General features: G+C 41.0%; 1 protein-coding gene across 1 annotated transcript; it reads left to right on the top strand.

Moving 5' to 3' along the window:
* Positions 1-2,109: 2,109 nt before the first annotated feature.
* LOC122780431 lies at positions 2,110-19,115 on the top strand. Its single transcript, XM_044043371.1, has 10 exons — positions 2,110-2,234; positions 7,257-7,408; positions 7,994-8,565; positions 9,258-9,438; positions 9,787-9,913; positions 9,997-10,051; positions 11,480-11,554; positions 12,128-12,236; positions 12,713-12,902; positions 18,695-19,115. Exons 1-10 carry the CDS (start codon positions 2,159-2,161, stop codon positions 18,736-18,738), a joined length of 1,581 nt encoding a protein of 526 aa, XP_043899306.1. The 5' UTR covers positions 2,110-2,158; the 3' UTR covers positions 18,739-19,115.
* Positions 19,116-19,892: the final 777 nt, after the last annotated feature.

The raw sequence follows: 19,892 nt of genomic DNA, 5'->3' as shown, positions 1-19,892 counted from the left end.
TGTATATGTTATGTTGAGACACCAGTGCAGCGAATGCACACATGGTGCACATGTGTGTGTGTGTATGTACAGTCCAAATACCCAAACCTGCAACCCACAGAGAACGCTTCATCCCTCACACTGGATCCAAATGTGCCATTATCTTTATGTATCACACACACACATATATATATATACATAAATATATATATATATATATATCAACATGTTGAACTCACACACACACACACACACACACACAAACGCATACATATTGTACAGGATCAAAAATGTGCCATGACTAAATGAACGCTTGACAATTTATTTTTTCTATGTTTTCAAAGGAGAGTCAAGTAGTGACATGTACAGGAAAATGTTGCAATGATATGAAAATAAAAATCTTGCTGTGTGTAAATTATTCAACAATTAACTGTTTATATTAAAATTATGAATAAAATTATTGGAGAAAAAAAACCGTCTCACGCTTTTTAACGACAGTGCAGAGATGGAGCTAAGAATCAAGTGCTTACGCGGTTTTCCACATATTCCACAAATCCCAGGCTGAGTTGGGTCAAACGTTGCTTCAGAGTGGATGAACTCTTCTCATCTAAACTTTAAACGGAGAAAGAGAAAATATTTCCATCGCTATTTATCATTACCTTTAGTTTATGCATCAAACCAACATATATTAGATTTAATTAATAACTTCAGTCAGTCCGAGAACGGCAGAGAATATTGCTGGGATGTTATTTACAACAGTCAGACACTTGTCTGTGTGTGATGTTGTCAGTGTTGCACTTCTTCTCATTGATGTGAGCCTCAGCGCTCAGTCACACACATCTCAGAGTAGGAGGCGACAAACAGACACAGTGTGCACTGCACTGCACTGCACTTCTGTGCAGCTCTGCAGAAACGGTGCTCTGACTAAAACCACTGCACCCCCCCCCCACCCCAAAACCTGCTCAGACGAGAGTGAAGCTGCAAAAACATGGCAGACGCAGATGGTGAAGATTGAAACACTGAACATTTCAGTGTGTAATGACGTGCATCAGAGCTGCGCATGCAGTCCTGTGTTGTTGAGAGTCTCTGAGGTGAGAACAAAGGTTTATTGTCAATAAACTCTGTGACATAATGTCACCGCACGACTTTTAAAGTGCTTTGCTGCCACTGAGCGTGCGAGCTGCCACAGTGCGTTTCACAAGCAGCAGCAGTGACAGCTGAAACCTGTGCACATGTGGGCCAAATGGCGTCATTTCGTCCTCTGCTACACGGTCTGAGAAAAAGAGGAAGCAGGGTTGAGATCCTGTGGCTCGCTGCTGGCTCTCTGCACTGAGGACCAACTTCTCACACACAACAGAGTCACACCGGAAGGATTATTTCAACACATCTTTGTCTCATTTCTGTGCACAGAAAGGATTTAATCCCACCACCTGTCACTCACCCTCACATGTAAGTAAAGAGTTTATTGATTTTACTGTCCGTGACTTGAGTTCTTGTTTTTGTTTATGATGTGAGGTACTGTAATAGTGTGTTTTTATTCTTTCTCTCTCTGTGCTGGTGTGTTTGTTTCCTGTGTCTGTCTCTGGGAACGTAACGAGACTTTCCCTCTCGATGTGCGCTGAACTGAACTTGACAGTCATCACTGACTACACTTGTGCAAATTACGCAGCACAGCGGCTGCAACGGTTCCTCAGCTTCTTGTGGAGCGGGTGACAAACAGTTCAAGCTCTTCACCATCGTATAGAACTTCTCTTTGCTTTTTATCTCCATGTGACACAGAATAAGAACATACACACCCTGGATCATTGCTCCATACTCACTCTGTCTACTGTATTCTTGCTTTCTCTTTTGCTTTTCCTACTAAAAATAAAGATGACTTTTTAAAGTAAAAGTCAATGTCTTAGATCCAAAATATTCATATTATCTTCCTTTTTGTACCCAACCCTTCAACCCTGTGTCTTTCTCTTTAACCTCTGTCTTCCTACCACCCTTCAGTGTCACCCTGTCCCCACTGTCTCTCTTTGAGGAGATCATTCCCAACCAAACAGCTCGGTGGTCTGTCTGTCTGTCTGTCTGTCTGGACTCTCCTCCCTCCTTCCCTGCCTCTCTCTCACTTGGTGCCTGAGCTCCAGTGTGAGTCAGTCCCAGTTCCAGCCGGCCTCCCCACTGTGCTGCTCCTATGGCGGACTCTCCTCTTAACAACTCCTGGCCCTCCTTCTCCAAACTCTGGATGAAGAGATGGTCTTTCAAGAGAGGTACGAGGGAAATCTGCTTTAGGACTTATGTTCTCTTTTTTGATCTGAGAGGAAAAAAACACACCGCAGCCGAGGTTGTGGACTGGATGTGACCTTAAAATCGTGTGTGTGTGTGTGTGTGTGTGTGTGTGATGTGTGCCTCTTGGCTCTTAACCCATCATTTCTCACCTTTTGGTTACGCCTTGTCATTTTCTTTTCGTTAAATCATTGTTTAACCTATTTGACCTGGTTGGGTTTGTGGTGGCGAGCCGTTGCAGATGTGTTTCAGGTGGCAGTTTGCTTCAAAGTTGACTGACTCATTTGTAAACTTGCTGCGTTGTATAAGTTGTGAGAATTCACTCATGATCTTATCATTTATTGAAAAAAGGATAGTTTTGTGTCGGTGGTGCTGCTGGTGAAACCTGCATCTGAGTGAATGGTTTGTTTGAATGAGGTTTGGTGGAGCGTTGGTTTGAGTTTGCATTAAAATTCATGAAGAAAAGATGTCAAAAAGAAAAGAAGGAGGACACTTGTAGTCTGATCCAGTTGTAGCATGTGTGTGTGTGTGTGTGTGTGTGTAGCTCGATGCTTTGAAACAGTTGTCAGACACATTTGTGAACAAAGAGAGTCTGTGAGATGATATTTGTTTTGATCTCTGCTTTGTCCTTAGATCTAACAGCCTCTGTGCACGCGCACACACACGCACACACACACACACACATGTTTTTATATCTTAGTGAGGACACCTCAGAAACCAGAGATCAGCCTGTAAATGTGATTTTGTTGAACACTGGGCCAAAACATTCTATCTTCATCAGACAAAGCGTCTTCAAACGTCTTCAGTCAGAAACAAAAACTCACGTTTGCTGCCTTAATGTGGACGTTGTCTTTAATCAGCAGCTTGTTACGAAGACAGATGCCTGTGAGATATGTATTTGTACTGTTAATATTTATTGGACATCAAGTAGTTCTTTTACAGACATTTACTCCCCAAACCTGGCTGTCCATGATTTTATTTGTATTTTTCAAACCAAATATTGAGTTTAAGTTCACTGTCAATTCTAGCAACAGACTCTATTTGAATAAGTTTATATTTTTTTCAGCATAAAAGTCTCAATATGAAATTTGGATTTTTTTTTTGTTTGTTAAATCATCTGCTGAGACAGCCTAACCTTAAAGCCATTTTTTTTCACTTGGTCAAATGAAGAATAAAGTTACTGCTTGGTTTGTTTTATTCACAAATCAATTACAGAGTTAGATTAATTTTTTATGTATTTATTTTTATAATAAATAGTGTAGGGCTTTTATTTTCTTTGAAGGCAGTGACTTTGACATCGATTTTTTCTCAATTGTATTTTATTCTGTTCTAGACTTGTGTCTCAGATCCACTGTCTGATGATCTATCTCTGGAAATGAGTCAAATTTTTGAACATCCTCAGATAAACACACAAACATCGTGCTGCCTGTGGTTTCTGTAGCAAGCATTTGGCTTCTTTATGGGAATGACCTCAATGTGTTTATTGTTCTCGAGTCTCTGCTGAGAGCACATCCGCACAGAGTGTGCGCGGCGTGCGAGTTGCAATAAGTCATGATGCACATTGTAAATAATCAACGGACTGTGTCATATGATGGCCAAGTTCCTCTTGTGATTGTCACACAGCTCTGCAGCGACTGTACAGTACAGCGAGCTCCACCGTCGTTTCCTCCATGTCACATTTTCTCACATGAGTGTGCACCACATAATCTCATGCACTATTCGTCACTTATTACCCCGCGTGATTTTCCTCATACCATTCTATGAAAAGTGTGATGCAAAGTTGTGTTCACCACGTGGGATTTGCTGTTGATATAACAAAGTAATACACTACGAATATAACAGTGATTGTTGGATGGAAATGTTGTCGTGGGAACAATAAATCAACAATTATATACACACATATATACGTATATATACCCCTATTCTAGAAATTCAAAGCTATATATATATATATATATATATATACACACATATATGGGTGTCTACATATATATACATATACATATATACGTATCAAAAAAATGTAACAAAATAAAGAATGAAGATATTTCTCGACTGAGGGGAAACTGAGGTTGGGAAGCACAATTTTTCAAAAATACTAATACTAATACAAAGCTAAATGCAAATCGGTGAAGTATACCTTTAAGTACAAGTTAAAAGTATTGGTCTAAAAATGTACTGAAGTTGAAGTACTTAGTTACTTTCTTGTATCATGAAAAAAGCACAAGGGGATACAAATCTCACATTAAATGTTTTTAATTCAATTTTGTACAAATGAAAGTGCTGACACAACATTTTAACACTCCTCGTTCACTGCCAGAGTATTATTTTATTTTTTATTTTATTTTATTTTTGAATTTAGCATTCCAACATTTTTTTTTTTTACTCAGTAACGGATGCGAATTAAAACGTGGCGAAGTACAGTACTTCCAAAAAACATGCAAGTAAAATTACAAATTTAAAAAAGTACACAAAAACCTTCTTAATTACAGAAACGCGAGTATATGTGTGTGTGTATATATATATATATATATATATATATATATATATATATATATATATATATATGTTGAGTTTTTAGGCATTTCATTATTATTCAGGTGGTTCTACAGCCAGACCACCCTCTGTTAAGTGCAATTGTGGGAAAACAGCTGATGTCAGTGCCCCACACACACACACACACACACAATGATGTATTAGCAGATATGAGAAGGCCGACCATAAAAGGCGACAGCAGCTCTTACAGGACAACATCCAGCAGCTGCTCCAGTGTCTGTTAGGTTTACACTGAACACAAGAGGGATTTGGATGCAAACACATTGTCCCTCCCGCGGGGACACTGCCATCCCCGCAGCCTCAGCCAGTGATTTAGTGGAATATAGAAAATAGATCCACATTGCGTCTGTGTGCATGTTTACTGGAGAGCATCTCTGGTTGTCGTGCTAGGAAAGGGGGAGTGGATGTTGTTTGGTTTACAGCGGGGACATGGTGCAGGACTCGTGAGTGTGGTCCGTCTGCATGTTGTCTCTCTTACCTGTGATCTTTTACTGGAAGGTCATTGCTATAACGCAGGTGACATCATGACAGGAACGCTAAACTTGAGTGTGAGTCCGAAAATAGATACACGTTACAACAAACTCGGCGAGAGAACACTGAGTCACACTTAAAAATAATAAAAATAATAATAGAAAACATGTCTCTATCATGAGTTGAGTGTTAGTATGAGGTCATTGTTTTAGTGTCACAGATATACTGTAAACTCTGAATTCAACTATGTGGTGTGTTGAATATCTTGGCAAGGTGCTGTAAATGAAAACCCTGTTTTTATGTTGCCGTCTGACCGTCTGAGCTTTTCCTTCAAGGAAGGGTTGGAGATCCTGGAAAAGCAGTTGGAGCAGAAGACATTTTGCTTCTCCCTGCACCGAAGTCCATAGAGATAATCAGCGATTTCCCACCAGTGCACAGCAGTGGTCTTTGACCCACTGCTGCCTCCATCACTAAGTTCAAATGTGTCATTGTGTGACTTTGGTGATCTGAGTGACAGAAACGAGACGGCCGTAGAGCAGCAGTTGCTGTGTCCGCGTGAGCTAAAAATGCAGATTTTCTCTATGGTGCAGGAGAGTGAGTCTTTTTTTACAAACTTCAATTTTCAGTTAGAAAAGGCCGCGTAACAGTAACATAATATTCTGAATGTATCATAGACATGAGCAGGCAGGTTTTATGAGGTGAACCGATGTTTGATGGCAGCCATGTTTCTAGTGATAGTGAGCGTGTGCAGTGCACTCGGCTTAGTCAGTGCTGACAGTGTGTCAAAACCTTACAACCACACTTTTTGAACTATTCCTTTACTGGATGTGAGCCTGCTTTATTGTTTATATTTTCTGTTTGTCCCGTAATCATATCTGTTAACATTTAGATATGTTGTGCCTAAGTAAAATATAATTTCATGCACAGGGATGGCTGATGGATGATGGATGATGGCTGGGATAGATAGAGAGATAGATAGATAGATAGATAGATAGATAGATAGATAGATAGATAGATAGATAGATATTATTTGTTGCTTGTTTACATTTCTTGTGAGTCATGCTGTCAAAAGTGACGTAGAATATGTTTCTTTTGGAACTTTATCAAAATAAGAGGTCAAACTGCAGAACTGCAAACCAAAGCAAAAGGTCTCTCCAAGCTTTTATTTTTTTGAAGATGTTTTAATGAAGATTACAAATCATGATAAAGTCATTGAGTAATGCAGTAGCTCACTTACTTGCAGCTGAACAATTAAGGGAAATGTAAGGAAAATTAACTTTTTTCAATGGTTAAAAAAAAAAGAAACAGGGCAAATGTGTTCAAGGGGAACGGAGTCAGGCCGTGTGGAGCCAGACTCATTAGGCGAAGGCTTGAGTTCACAGGAGACTTTCCTCGTAAAAATGAGAATTATGTAACCTGACAGCTGTGGTTCCCTCCTCCTCAGATGTGCATGGTGAGGCTGAACCCCTCACAGTGAATAAGACACACACAGACGACTTACCAGGCTTTTCAGACGCCACGAGACCCTGACAGCTTTATGTTTTAATGTCAGAGCGTTTCATTAACACACGTCTTAACCTCAAATATCGCCATGCCCGGTTTGCATCTTCCTCACATGTCATTATATCAAATATTAAACTGCATGCAAGCTCAGTGAGGGAATAATCCCAGGCTCTCCACCAGCGACATGGAGACTAATGCTGAGCAGTTTCCAGTGGTGACTGTGGTTTGTGACATCATGTGAATGAGGAATTCTGTCCATGCAGTGGAAATGTAAAGGAGCTTTGAGTGAGAGGCTGGAGCAGGGACTGAGCTTTTCCTTCCATCTTGCACAAATTCACTTCAAGTGAATACACAGGTGTTGTTCAGCTCTGTCTGCCCTTCTTTGTGTTCTTCTTCTTCTCCCTTTAGCACTGTTGTATTTATTGCATTTTAAGACATGTTTATAACCCAGAAATAACACTTGGATTATCTTTCAGCATCAGAGTGCAAACCATGTAGTCAGCCCTGTGGGTCTCTTGGTGCCCAGCTCACTGTCCAGTCTCCTGCTTTCACTGGGAGAGGATCTTCCTCCTCTCTGTCGCCCGCCTCTGTCGCTGAAGATGTCTTCTTTGATAACACCTGTGACCAGGTACAACCTTCTCATTTCCATGGAAATCATGTTTCTTTTAAAAGTTCCTCACATTCCTTTTTTACTTATACAGCACCTTTCACGGTTAAGTACTTTCACAAGTAAAACACTGAAAATACTGAAAATGTATTTAAAAAAAAATCAAAATAAAAGTTTTTAAAAAGTGACAAAGCGTTCCACAGTCTAGGTGCTCCTGCTTCAATGGAGCGATCACCTCGCGTCTTAAAATGAGTCTTTGGGAGCACAAGTAACATCTGACCTGTTGACCTCAGACGCTCTAAAACTCAGGGTCAAGATTTTAAAATGGATTCTGAAATTCACTGGTAACCAGATTTAGATGAGCACGTAATGTTTTCTTTGCCAAATACAACTCCAACACAGACATGTAAACCTGCTAAACTTTACTGTATGTTTTATCACTGTGGACATGCTGATCATGTGACCACTGAGTTTAAAACATTGTCGCAGCACTGTCACAGACTCTGTTTCTTACTTCTTGAAGAAGTTCGGAACAGCTTCCTCTAATCTCTCTGCTCTTCATGTCTGTCCCTTTTGCGTGGTCCCACCTCCTTTGCTGACTTGCAGGATGCATGTTCAGTAGTCAGTGACTACGACTGCCTTGGTGTGGAAGTGGGCAGCAGCGTGGAGGACCTGATGGGAATCAGTTCCTCGTTCAAAGACTCTGATTACTTCAAAGACTTGGAGGGAGGAATATCAGCCACAGTTCCAGAAAACAGAGCCCCACATGACTCAAAGATTTCATCCATCAACAAACGTGTCCAGACTTCTCTGCCCACACTCTTCTCTCGGGTCAATGCACCATCACTGCCCTGCTACACACACCCTGAAGAGGAACCGCACTGCAACTTTGTGGTCACTCAGCTCAGCCCTAAGTCACATCCAGGTTGTATTATCAACAGCAGTGACTCCTCAGGTCTTGCAGTCGGGCTTAGTCTGACCATAAATCTGAATGGACTGTTGGAATCAGTGGAAACAGCAAAGGGAAAAACGCTATCAGACTGTGTAACGACACCGACCACAATGGATTCTGAGGGAGAGCCAGATGAGGACAGCTTTCCTATCCTGGTCAGATCCATGTCGACATCTCGAAGGCACAGCTTGGGCGTTCCTGTGTCCCCCATAAACCTGGGGAGGAGGTAAGATGGATGATGGATGATGGATAGAGAGAGTAATGGTTGTGGAAGAGGAAAGAAATATCAATCACAACTAAAATCTTGGACGGGTCGCCCTCTATCTGCTGGGATTGACACCAGCGCCCCATATAGGATAAATTGGTAGAAGATGAATGAATGAATGAATGAATATCTTGTGTCCAACCTTCTGTTTGAGATTACCATTCACTTGATTTTTGAGTTTAGTATCTTCCAGAATTACTCAGTGTGACTCTTACTGTCGCTGTCTTTACTGTAATAATTAGGGAGTCATTTATGAAAGTCGTTTCAAAGACATATTTCTCCAACTGTGTAACAGATATTGTTCTCCCAAAAAGAAGAAATAAGCAGCCCAAACATTTACATTTTTACAGTCTGGGCATAGTGAAGCATGCGATATATAGGATTTTTTGGATTGTATTTTACATTTTCGGACCGATACCGATTCCCATCCCTAGTAAAAATGAATGGTTTACTTGGTTCTTCCACATTCCCTTAAATAATGCTGTCAAGACAAAGTTCGTCACGAGAAAGAAAGCAGAAAAAGAACATAAAGAAATTAACAGGGGTCATTAAGAGTCTCACTCAAATATTTTGTTTGGTTTATAGATGTACTGTATTTCAGAGCCGGTTAACCCCACTTCATGTGTGTTTATTGCTGTATACTGTGCTGTCAGACTGAGTCTGGATACCATGGCCATGAACAGCGATGGGGAGCGAGAGGATGACGAGGAGAGACAGAATAGTCTCTTCCAGTCCACCCAGCAGCAGACCTACAGCTGCACAGCATGTCCAGTGGACGAAACAGACAGTCCCCGGTTGAGGGTCCCCCGTCCCAGAGCCGACGTCACTCAAATGGTAAAATGGAATAGTGACATAAAAAGAAGAAAAAGTTTGTTTATGCTGGATTATGTTTGACAACATGAAACTGACGATTCTTCTTCTTTTGGCTCTAATGTCACTATGGACACTAGAGACAATAGTCCGAAAAATCCCACATATACTATATGTTAATAGTGTTGACATGTATGTACCTCCAGATACTATTCTGCACTCTTAATGAGTTACATTCTAATTTGCTTTTAACCAAAAAATGTAAATGACTAACCGCTAAATGCTGTTCTGTCTCGCACAGCGGACAGGGGAGTCGCCAGAGGTGAAACGTACATGTGACGTACATCTGTGTATATGCTTTAATGTTTTCAGGCCAGCGGTTCACTTGGCAGACATCTGTATTCCCGCTCAGAAATCCTCGCCTCAGACGAATATCCCCAAGCGGCACACATTTCCCACGTTGTCCAGACGTCCAAACAGGCCGCAAGGGCAGCGGGAGGTAGAGCTGAGTGTTTTTATGTTGTTTTTTTTTAGTATTTATTATGCAGGATTTGTCATTTTCCTTTTTTCCCCCTCATGCAGCGGAGGAGTTTGACCCAGAAGAAAATCTTCATTCTACTGATGGACAGAGCCATATGTAAGTCTACACCATCATTAGTTACTTACAGAGCGCTCACAGACCTGGAATATGTGGTGGAATGGAATATTTCCTCTGTAGAATATTTCCTGGCAGTTCAGGTTTAATGATACTTAAAAGTAGAAAAACAAAGAAAACACTCCTCTTGCTGTGAATTGTACCTGCAGCTTTTGAACGATGCAGTAACGTTGGGCACATACTGTTTTTCTTTAGCTGTAAATTATCGTGGTGTGGTGCAGATATCTGACTCCCACGTAACAGCGGGGCTTTCCTTATTTCCTCCTGACATTTCTGCTCCATGTCACATGTCTGCAACCTTCTCCTCCCACAGTCCTCTCTCCCAGCTCCTTAGATGGCCCCTCAGTGTGTGTATGTGTAGACTTATACATATATACTGCATTTATATCTTTCAGCTTTAATGTGCTCTAGAAATGAAGTTGACTTTCAGAGGTCCAAAGAATTTACAAATCTATATTTTTGGGGGATATTGTGCCTGCGCCCCACAACTTTAAAGACTTGGTTTTAGGGTTAGGCCAAGCCTAATTTCTGAAGGACTGGTTAAGTTAAGGACTAAGTTTTGAATTGTGGTTAGGTTAAAGTTAGAGTTAGACATTTAGTGGTTATGGTTCAGGTCAGGGATAACACTTTGTTGATGCTGTTCAAATGACTGGTGTCCTAAGAGGAATAGCTGCACAAAAATGTGTGTACGTGTTATGTGTGTGTGTGTGTGTGTGTGTGTGTGTGTGAGAGCATATAGCATGTGTGTGTTAATGTGACTGTGAGAGTGTCTGGTGATTATGTGGATGCAGCAGACATGGGAGGATTCTTCTGTAAATCAAAGTTTGACACCCAGCTCCCAGCAGCTGCACCCTCTCCTCTCCTCTCCTCTCCTCTCCTCTCTTCTCCTCTCCTCTCCTCTCCACTCAGACACAGTGTCTTGTTTGTCTCAGGCTGATGGTACAGAAAGTTCTGCAGGAGCTAAGGCAGTACCACGGGTAAGTAAACAGGAGAGGGAGGTCTGGTTGCTTCTGCCACCGTTCAAACATCATTAGTCATGAGAGCAGCAGCAGCAGCAGCAGCAGCAGTAGCAGCAGCAGCAGGGCAGGTCACATTATGACCAGGAGGAGCACTGCACTCTTTCAGCGTGTTTGTGTACACAGAGTGTTGATTGCACATGCATGTTTTTGTGTGTGTATCTGCATGTATTCACACAGTTTGACACAGTATGTCAGTAAACATGTAACAGGTCTGGGAAGGAGTAGGTATCTGTTTGGACACAAGGCTTTGTTAATTAAACTTTATTTCACTTTCAGATTGCCTTTCTTTCCATCATCACTCCTTATTTGTGTGTGTCACAGCATGCTGTTAAACAAAACTCTGCAAACTATTCTTCTCTTCATTTAAGTAATTTAATTTTGTCTGTCACAGAGTCAAGCAGAGGAACAACAGATCAGATGTCAAAAATTCAGAAAGTGTCACTTGGTACGAGTTCCTTTCTCATAAGTAAGTAACGTCCATACTTATTGCTGAACTTATCAACAAAGCTGCAGAATTAGACCTTAAGGGTCCAGTGTGTAACATTTCACTGGCAGAGGATTAACGTATTACCCATAAGTTTGTTTGTATAAGTGTAGACCTGCTGAACTGGAGTTTGAAGTGGACGCTTACTATGCAAACGAAAGAAAAAAGCTCCGCCCACACAAACCTGATGCATAAACAAACAAAGCAGGAGGAAATGACAGAGACTATGGGAGAGTTGAGAGACACATGGAATTGTGTTGACATCCTTTCTGTTATTCAAAGGCCACCATAGATCATTAACGCACTTGGGAAAGGGACAGGTGATGGGTGGAGTTGTTGCACACTAATTCTTACACATTGGTCCTTTAATTTATTGATTGCTATGTGTTAACGGTCGGTTTTGGTTTAGTAATAATGTGGTTGTCTTGTAAAAAAATGGCTACTTTCTCTTATGGAAAAAAACCCCCCATACTCCAAAAACTCCAAACCAAACATGACACATAAATGTTGTTTTTTTCCGAACCACTGACTTCTCTTCTCTGCCACTTCTTCCAGGAATGAGGAAGAGGAGGATCGTACAGAGAAGGTGGAGAAAGGCACCAAGGTGAAGAGGACTCTGAGTTCTTTGAGGAACAGAATGGCTGGTTCCTTTAATAAAGATAAGGTATAATGCAGTGTAGACAAACAGTCCACGTTGTCACTTTCAAATCATAGTGCAATGTATATGCTACAGTGAACTGTTAATGAACACAGGGTAAGCTGCCCTGGTTTGGATACCAAAACTAAAAAAAACTGTGTTGCTACATCCTGTTTACACTGTATACAGTACTGCACCTTGTGTCAGTTAACCAGTGAGAATAAGAATTAGAACACTGAAACTCTAAAGGGTAATGCTTTTTCGAATTTTGAAGGTGAAGGTGAGAAAATAATTTCTGTGGCTGCGCTCAGTTGTATTACACATGTCAAATCCTGAGGTGTTAACAGTTTGTGCATGTTGGCGCACACACAGCACACTAATCTACTTACACAACCCCTGTTACACTGTTACATATCCTGCCACAAGACATGACTGTGTAATGTCATACCCAGCCAGGCAACATACGTGTTTGCATACAAAGACCCTCTCTTGTTTCTCTGCAGGGTAAGAACCGAGAAAAAGATCCGCAGAAGGAGAAGGACGCCAAAGACAAATTGTGTGGCAGAAGCAGCAGCAGCAACAGCAGCAGCAGCAGCAGTGGACATTATTTGGTGCCAGGCGCTTTTTCCAGCTGTGCCACCTGCTCACTGTGTAGCAAGAGCCTGCAGAAAAGGCATGGCCTGCAATGCATGAGTGAGTAATGCCACAGCCACAGGTGTAAACACACACCCATGCTTGTTGTCAGGATGACACACACGCGTGCAGGTGTTAAGCTCACACACGTATCTATTTATATCCACACTGCTGCTGCATGCTCACTCACTCGCACACTCACTCACTCACTCACGCAGTAACTGGATCACTCAAGCAAACAAACACAGCCACACAGCCACACACACACACACACACACACACACACACACACAGGTTTGCACAGCTACTCCTCTAAGGACACAGTGTAAACAAAGCACTATCCCCAACCTTCACCATAACCCTAATCTCAACCTAACCACAATTAAAACCTTAGCCTTAACTTAATCCGGACCACTGGAGTACTGGTCCTGACAAGGTCAGTGTTTATGCTTGAGAATATCCTAAAGAGGTAACAAATACAAGTAAACACACACACAGAGTCTGGTTTCCTTCACTTTAAAGGACATTAGGTTGAATTACATTCATTTCCTGGAGAATTACTTAAACTTATGTCTTTAAATGTAATAATTGACAATACGGGGACTTGCCTCATAATGTGACTATGCAAACAGATTTAAGTCCCCACAACATTAGAAATATTTGGAACCCACACTTGCACAATAAGAGTCAATCTAAGGAGCTTAGTTCAAAACACCTAAATCATTTAAATACACAACTATTTCTGACTTTATGTTTTGTGTTTTTATACATGTATTGGAATCTGTGTTGAGTTCCAAATTATAGCACTATAATTAAAATACAGTGTTCCCTTCTCAGTTCCTCCTCAAACCTAATCTGAACTTGATGAATTACAAAACAAAAACACTGATGCAACTTCCTTCATCCTCTGTTCATGTCACATCATTACTCTGTGTGTGACCTGTGTTGCACCACTCTGCTCACATGTTATCTGATGTATTATCCCCATCCTCAGACAAACGTTAATGTGACTCAGAGTCATACCTTGTCTTTGTTCCTCCAGCTTGTGATGCTGTTCACATTTCCCGTTTCATTGGTGTGTAATTCAGCTTAATGCGTCTCCTCACATAGAGTGTAGACCTGCACTCATCACATACCTGTTGGGCTGCTTCTACAGCCTGCAGGTCAACTGATATACAATGATGAAACGTGTGAAACTGTGAGAGTAATTTAGCCGTGAATGAATAAGTGTTCATTTTTGTTTTTATTATCATTAGTACCACAGTTTTTGGTAGTAGATTTGCGGCTTCAGTTAATTACAAATTAATTATTCAAGTATGAACTAAGATAAACATATTATATTATAAAACCCTGCAAACGTCAATTGTCCATTTAAATGACATATTATTCTACAATATTTTAGTACAATGTGTATCGAACTGCACAGACTTAATGTGTGTGGCAACAAATGAAATGTTTTTAAATATTTAGCTGTCAAACAGATATGTGACACTGCAGTATAGACTTTATCAACATTTTTACCTAAAGTTAATGTTGAAATGCCAGGATCAAATTCAGTGATGGTTGACAAAAAAAAATGCATAAAATGCACATTTTGTTTTATATTTATCTTAAAGTGGAAGCAATGTTTTAGTTATTATCACAAAGTCAGTTTTATTTTGCTTGGTTGAGTAGTTAGATATATGAATGTATTTATGAACAGTAAAAACTTCAGCTAATATATAGGCAGAGCAAAGTACAGCCGGTATACTGTGAAATTATGAAATGGAACAAATTATGCAAATGCACTGGACCATAACTGTATAAAAAATGAAGTTGAGTGTTATTCTTGCATCCATTAAAAGTGCAGACTGACCTACTGCACATTAAAGTGCACCAACATCATATTAAAAGTGATACTTTTTGACTCCCACTGAGGGTATTTCCTCCAAGAACAACAATGTGGACACATTTGTTGGCATTACTGTAAGAGAGTGGCAGCATTCTCATAAGCCATGTGGTCTGATGGTGCAGAATTTCACATCATCAAATAAATTTTCCAATAGGGAACCAGAACTGCTCTCACTATTACGGCCATTTCATTTTCACTGAAGTAGACTGTTTGAAGGCGATGAGCAGCTACTCCTTGCTTTCACTTCACTATTGTTCAGTGACTTGTAACTTTCTCTGTGTGGGGACAAAGTCATGGTGCAGCCTTGGTTCAGTGGTAGAGTGGACTGTCTTTCAACCAGGAGATCGTGAATACAGTTATCCCAGTGCCATGTGAATGGTTATGACTACATATAAATATATATACAAACCATCTACAATTCATAAGCATATACATTTTAGAGTCTGGCAGGAGGGGGTACAATGTATGACTGTTTTTAAGAGTGAGCTTATTAAACAAAGCTGTTTTGGTATAGTGTAGGAGACGAAGGGCACTGCGTTTCACCAGTGTCATTCAGGACAGTACTGCTTCTTACAGACATGAACCAGAAACTAGTAACGCACATTTATCTCACTCTTTGTGTTACATATTTCTTTCAGCCATAACAACATGAATCCAGACTGTAGGGCTATTTTGTGTTGTTGGTAAACACAGACACACACACACATCCGCATAATCACCAGACTATCACAGTCAGATTAACACACTTATATTATCTCTTTTTCATATAACACACATGTTTGTGCAGCTCTTTGGAAGCTTAATTGAACTCCATTCATGTACACAGCCTAATCAAAGTATTATCACTATGCATAACCATTAATGCCTAACCCTAACATTAACCTCATTTAAGCCCAACACTTAACCGTTTGGTCTCCACGAGGTTTCGGTCTCTATGAGGACTCCTGGTCCTTACAAGGTCAGTATTTGTACCAGAAAAGGTCCCAAAGAAGTAACACACAGAGAGAGGCGTGAGAAAACAAGTGAGTGTCCCTTTAATTTGAACCAAGCCCCTGTGGGGATTCAGCCGAGCATCAGCCTGTGGAATGCGTCGTTTGTGTGCCAGAGATTGTTCCTAGTGAGCAGGACACAAAACTGGACTGAACCCAGAGTGTCATACTTGTTGCTTCTGGTTTTCAATGGCTGAACTAGTTTGTGTGGTTCACGGGCAGGCGAAGCTCCCCATTGGATGCAGCGGACTCAGATAAATCCGGGTTCCGGTGAAACGGTAAGGGGCAGCTACTGTAGCTTGGGATCAGGTGGATATGGCTCTCGTTGTTCCGCTCAGTGGGACTTTTCAGCCATCCTTGCTGCTAGCTCGACCAGCTAAGGGCTAGTTATAGCTAACCATCCGCTTATTTAATGTGTATTAGTTATTTGTTTAGTTGGCCTTGGGTTGAGTCCGTGAGTAAGTAAAGAGTTTGCAAACTAAACTTTGTCATATGCTCAGTTTGTCGCAAACGGGTCGGACTCGAGACTGTACATGTAGCGGAGTAGCTATTAGCTAGTTGTTAGCCTTTCTCCAACCGCCTCTATTGGAAAAACAAGAGAGTGGGTTGTCTTTATTTAGCTTAAAACATTACATATTATCAAACAACCACACCAGCACTATTTGGCTTTATTACTGACTTGCTTATACTTTGAGTTTCACTCCATTTGCAAGTTTGTCTTGGCTGCTTTGTGTGGACTTTCTGTAAAGCTCAACAGGTGATTGCTAAGTTAGCTACCGTTAGCTTCATGGGATAACTTGTTATTTACTCGAAGTGGACTATAAAATGGTTACTGTTCTGCATGGACATTACCTTTAATGTGGTAAGAATGTCAAATTTTGGGTGAAGCAATATTCATGTTTACAGTTTGGCGAGGTGCATGCGTGTTTGTGTTATACTGTCTCTTGTGTTTGTACTAGTACTCCCACCCAGTTGGCTCAGACTGCAGCTGCTAACTGGCTCGCCATTATGAAACCACATGAGCCTCCATGTGTTAAATCATATTATTGATTGTGAAATTCTTAGAAATCCACAGGGAGGCAGGTGATACCCATCTACCAGTGCGTTATGTTAACATCGATCAATGGGAACAGTCGAGACTGAGTGTTGAGCTTGCTCCCTCGCTCCTCGACCTCTCTGCTCTGATTCAGTTTTCTTTGAGTGGGTCACATGGTGCTAATTGTGCTTGACAGGTCTGCTAGTGCCTATCAGCCCACACCACTGACTCTAGGTCTCACCAGCCTCACCCTGTTAGCACTACTACTTCTTCATGCATCACTGCTCTTTGTCTTGCAGCATGGTTGAGCGTTTGAGAGCCTGTCAGTAGATTTTCACTTCCTTACTCATTTTACCATCTACTCGCTGCACTTACTAGGCAGATCGGCCAAGTAGCAATGATTGAAAGAGTAAAACTAGAGAAAGCCCTCAGAGATTGCATGCCTCCACCAAGCCCTCTCAGTTTCCCACAGTGTAAGAAAGAGGACTGCCTTGAATCTGTGTCTGAATTGCCCTCAAAATCTTATGATTTCCTCCGTCATAACCATACCCACCATTTAATGAATGTTCACATATAGGATTTTGTGATATACCTCTACCCCCTAATTTTATCTGCGTTATTGGTCTTTAATGTTAACCCTGACCCCATTTGTGAGTGAAAATATGACTAGCAGAGATATTTCACTTCACTGAGTAAAACGCTCCATGAGCCCTGGTTCCTTCTCCTTTTCTAGATCATGTCATGGTTTGTCTCGCTGCTTCAGAATTTGCCCCCAAGTATTAATGTTTTTGTCTTTCTTGTATAATGGAGTTGAGTAATCTCTTCTACATGCAATGCGTATATTACCAAAGCACACATGAATCAGGTTTGGTGGTTGCTGTGTAAAAGAGGCTGATTTAGGGTTTTCCTCCAGGTTGGTTTTTACAACTATATGTGATGGTTGTGTTTTTTCTGTGAAAACACTAAAATGTGTGTTTGGGATATTTTAAATAAATGAAATCAAAGCAATCATAGCATGTTTCAGAATTGTAATGCAGTTGTAATGGCTAAGATAATACTTGCAAAACTTTATATACAAAGTGTTACATGCACTTTTCTTATTTGTAGGCTGTATGGAAAAAAAAACACCTTATGAGTGTCCTATGACATAACGTTTCTCTGGAAGTATCCACCCAGTGCTATCTAGTGCTCTGTTGATTGGGGCCTCATGCCATGAGATAGCACGTAGCAACAGATTCTTCTGCTTAAGTGGGACAAGTACCACATGTGATTTTAAACTCGTCCAGATAATTTATTTTCTCCAATTGGTTTTTGCTTGCATTTCTAGTTCATTCAGTGAATATCTGAAGAGTACATGGCTGTACACCATAAGTGGGGTGATAGGCCAATAGTCACAAAAACCAGTCAGCAGAGTTGTGTGTGGTCTTTGTGATGAAGTCGAGGGTCCTGTGAATCAGCTGCAAACCTCAGTGCTGCTGACATGAGCAAGTTATTTTATCATGCTCCTTAAGAGTGGCTAAGCTGAGTATCACTCACCCACGGGTTCTGTTCAATGGTGACAGTTTATTCAAGCCTTATGACAAAGTTGTGATTACTTTAATCTGTCGTTGTGACTCTTCCCAACAACTTGGGTTTGTTTTCTCTGCTTGTATCACACATTAAATTGGTGTGAAGCTGCAAAAAAGTTCTGTTCCATTATATCTGCAAAGGGACGACCGAATGTTCTTTCTACTCTTGGGATTTTTTTCTATGTCCATGAAGCAAAATGTTTGCATGCATTTTGAATACATTCTTGAACTGAAGCAGTTTACGCAGTTTACATCAGAGATGACTTAAGCTGATGTTGCATTGACACAGCATTTTATTCCATCCAGATCTGCTGATCTGTCATGTCCTCTTATCTTTTCCTGTTCTGAACAATCCTTTTTTTCCCCAGTGTTTCTCAGTCAGTGTGTTGAGGCTTTGCTTGAAACGGTTTGAAGATGGATTACTTACCCAGCAGACTTACACAGTGGTGGTATGTTGCGCTTTTTGTCTTTTACCTGCAGGGTTGGAGTTTGCAAGTAGAAAAAATTAGCTCTGGGTTCGGCTGTGAGTTTTTTGACTTAACTGAGTACAATCTAAGGAATCCTAGCTCGTATGAAGCAATAAGGTCTACAGGGGTATGCCCTTATTAGATATTGTTGTGGTTTGGTGCAAATTTTCCTCTGTACTGTAATATCAGGTCATTGCTGGTTGAGGGACATGACACTCCTGGTGAGGATCATTAAGAAGCAAGTTACTGCATTATTTTCATTCAAATCTGTGAGAAATTGTTCATTTATTACCAAAGAGAAGGAGACTGAAGAAAACAAGTTTGAGAATTGAAAGTAACCAGACACAGAAAGACTGTGGCAGGTGTGGCCGAAAACAAAAAAATTCTTGGAAAGATTGCCCAGCGAAAGATGTAGATTGTAGAAAATGCAAGAAAAAGGGACATTTTCTGCAGTATGTCGCACAGGGGATGCAGTGCGTCTGCGTGAAGTCACAGAAATTCAGGGCGTCACAGACACTGACGATTATTACTTCCTAGGTGACATAGAAACTGACGCATCAGAACCATGGATGGAAAAAATCTGGCTAAATGGGGAGAATGTTAAGTTTAAACTCGACAGTGGGGCAGATGTAACATCAATACCTGAGAGAATGTACAAGCCAGAGAGAGATGGGAAAACTGCAGGAGCCCAAAAAGAGACTGGTAGGGCCAGGTAAATACCCACTTAAGGTAAAAGGCTGCTTCAAAGCAGACATGGCAGCGAAAGGACACACCACCTCTCAATACATCTACATAGTGGCAGGACTAAACCATACACTTCTAGATAGACCGGCTCTAATAGCTTTAAAGCTTGTAGAGAGAGTAGATGCAGTTATGGAAACAGAGGAAGACTTTAGAGCAGACTATCCAGATGTTTTCCAAGGACTAGGCAAATTAAAAGAGCCTTACCACATAGTGCTTGACCAAGGTGCCACACTAGTGGCTCTCTCCGCACCCAGAAGGGTCCGCTTGCCCCTCAAAGAAGCAGTGCAGGAAGAGTTGACTAGAATGGAAGACATGCAAGGATTTCTAAGGTCAAGCAGCCAACAGAATGGTGTTC

The sequence above is a fragment of the Solea senegalensis genome, linkage group LG14 (assembly GCF_019176455.1).
Source record: "Solea senegalensis isolate Sse05_10M linkage group LG14, IFAPA_SoseM_1, whole genome shotgun sequence".
NCBI lineage: Eukaryota > Metazoa > Chordata > Actinopteri > Pleuronectiformes > Soleidae > Solea > Solea senegalensis.
This window is presented reverse-complemented; position numbering and strand designations above follow the sequence as displayed.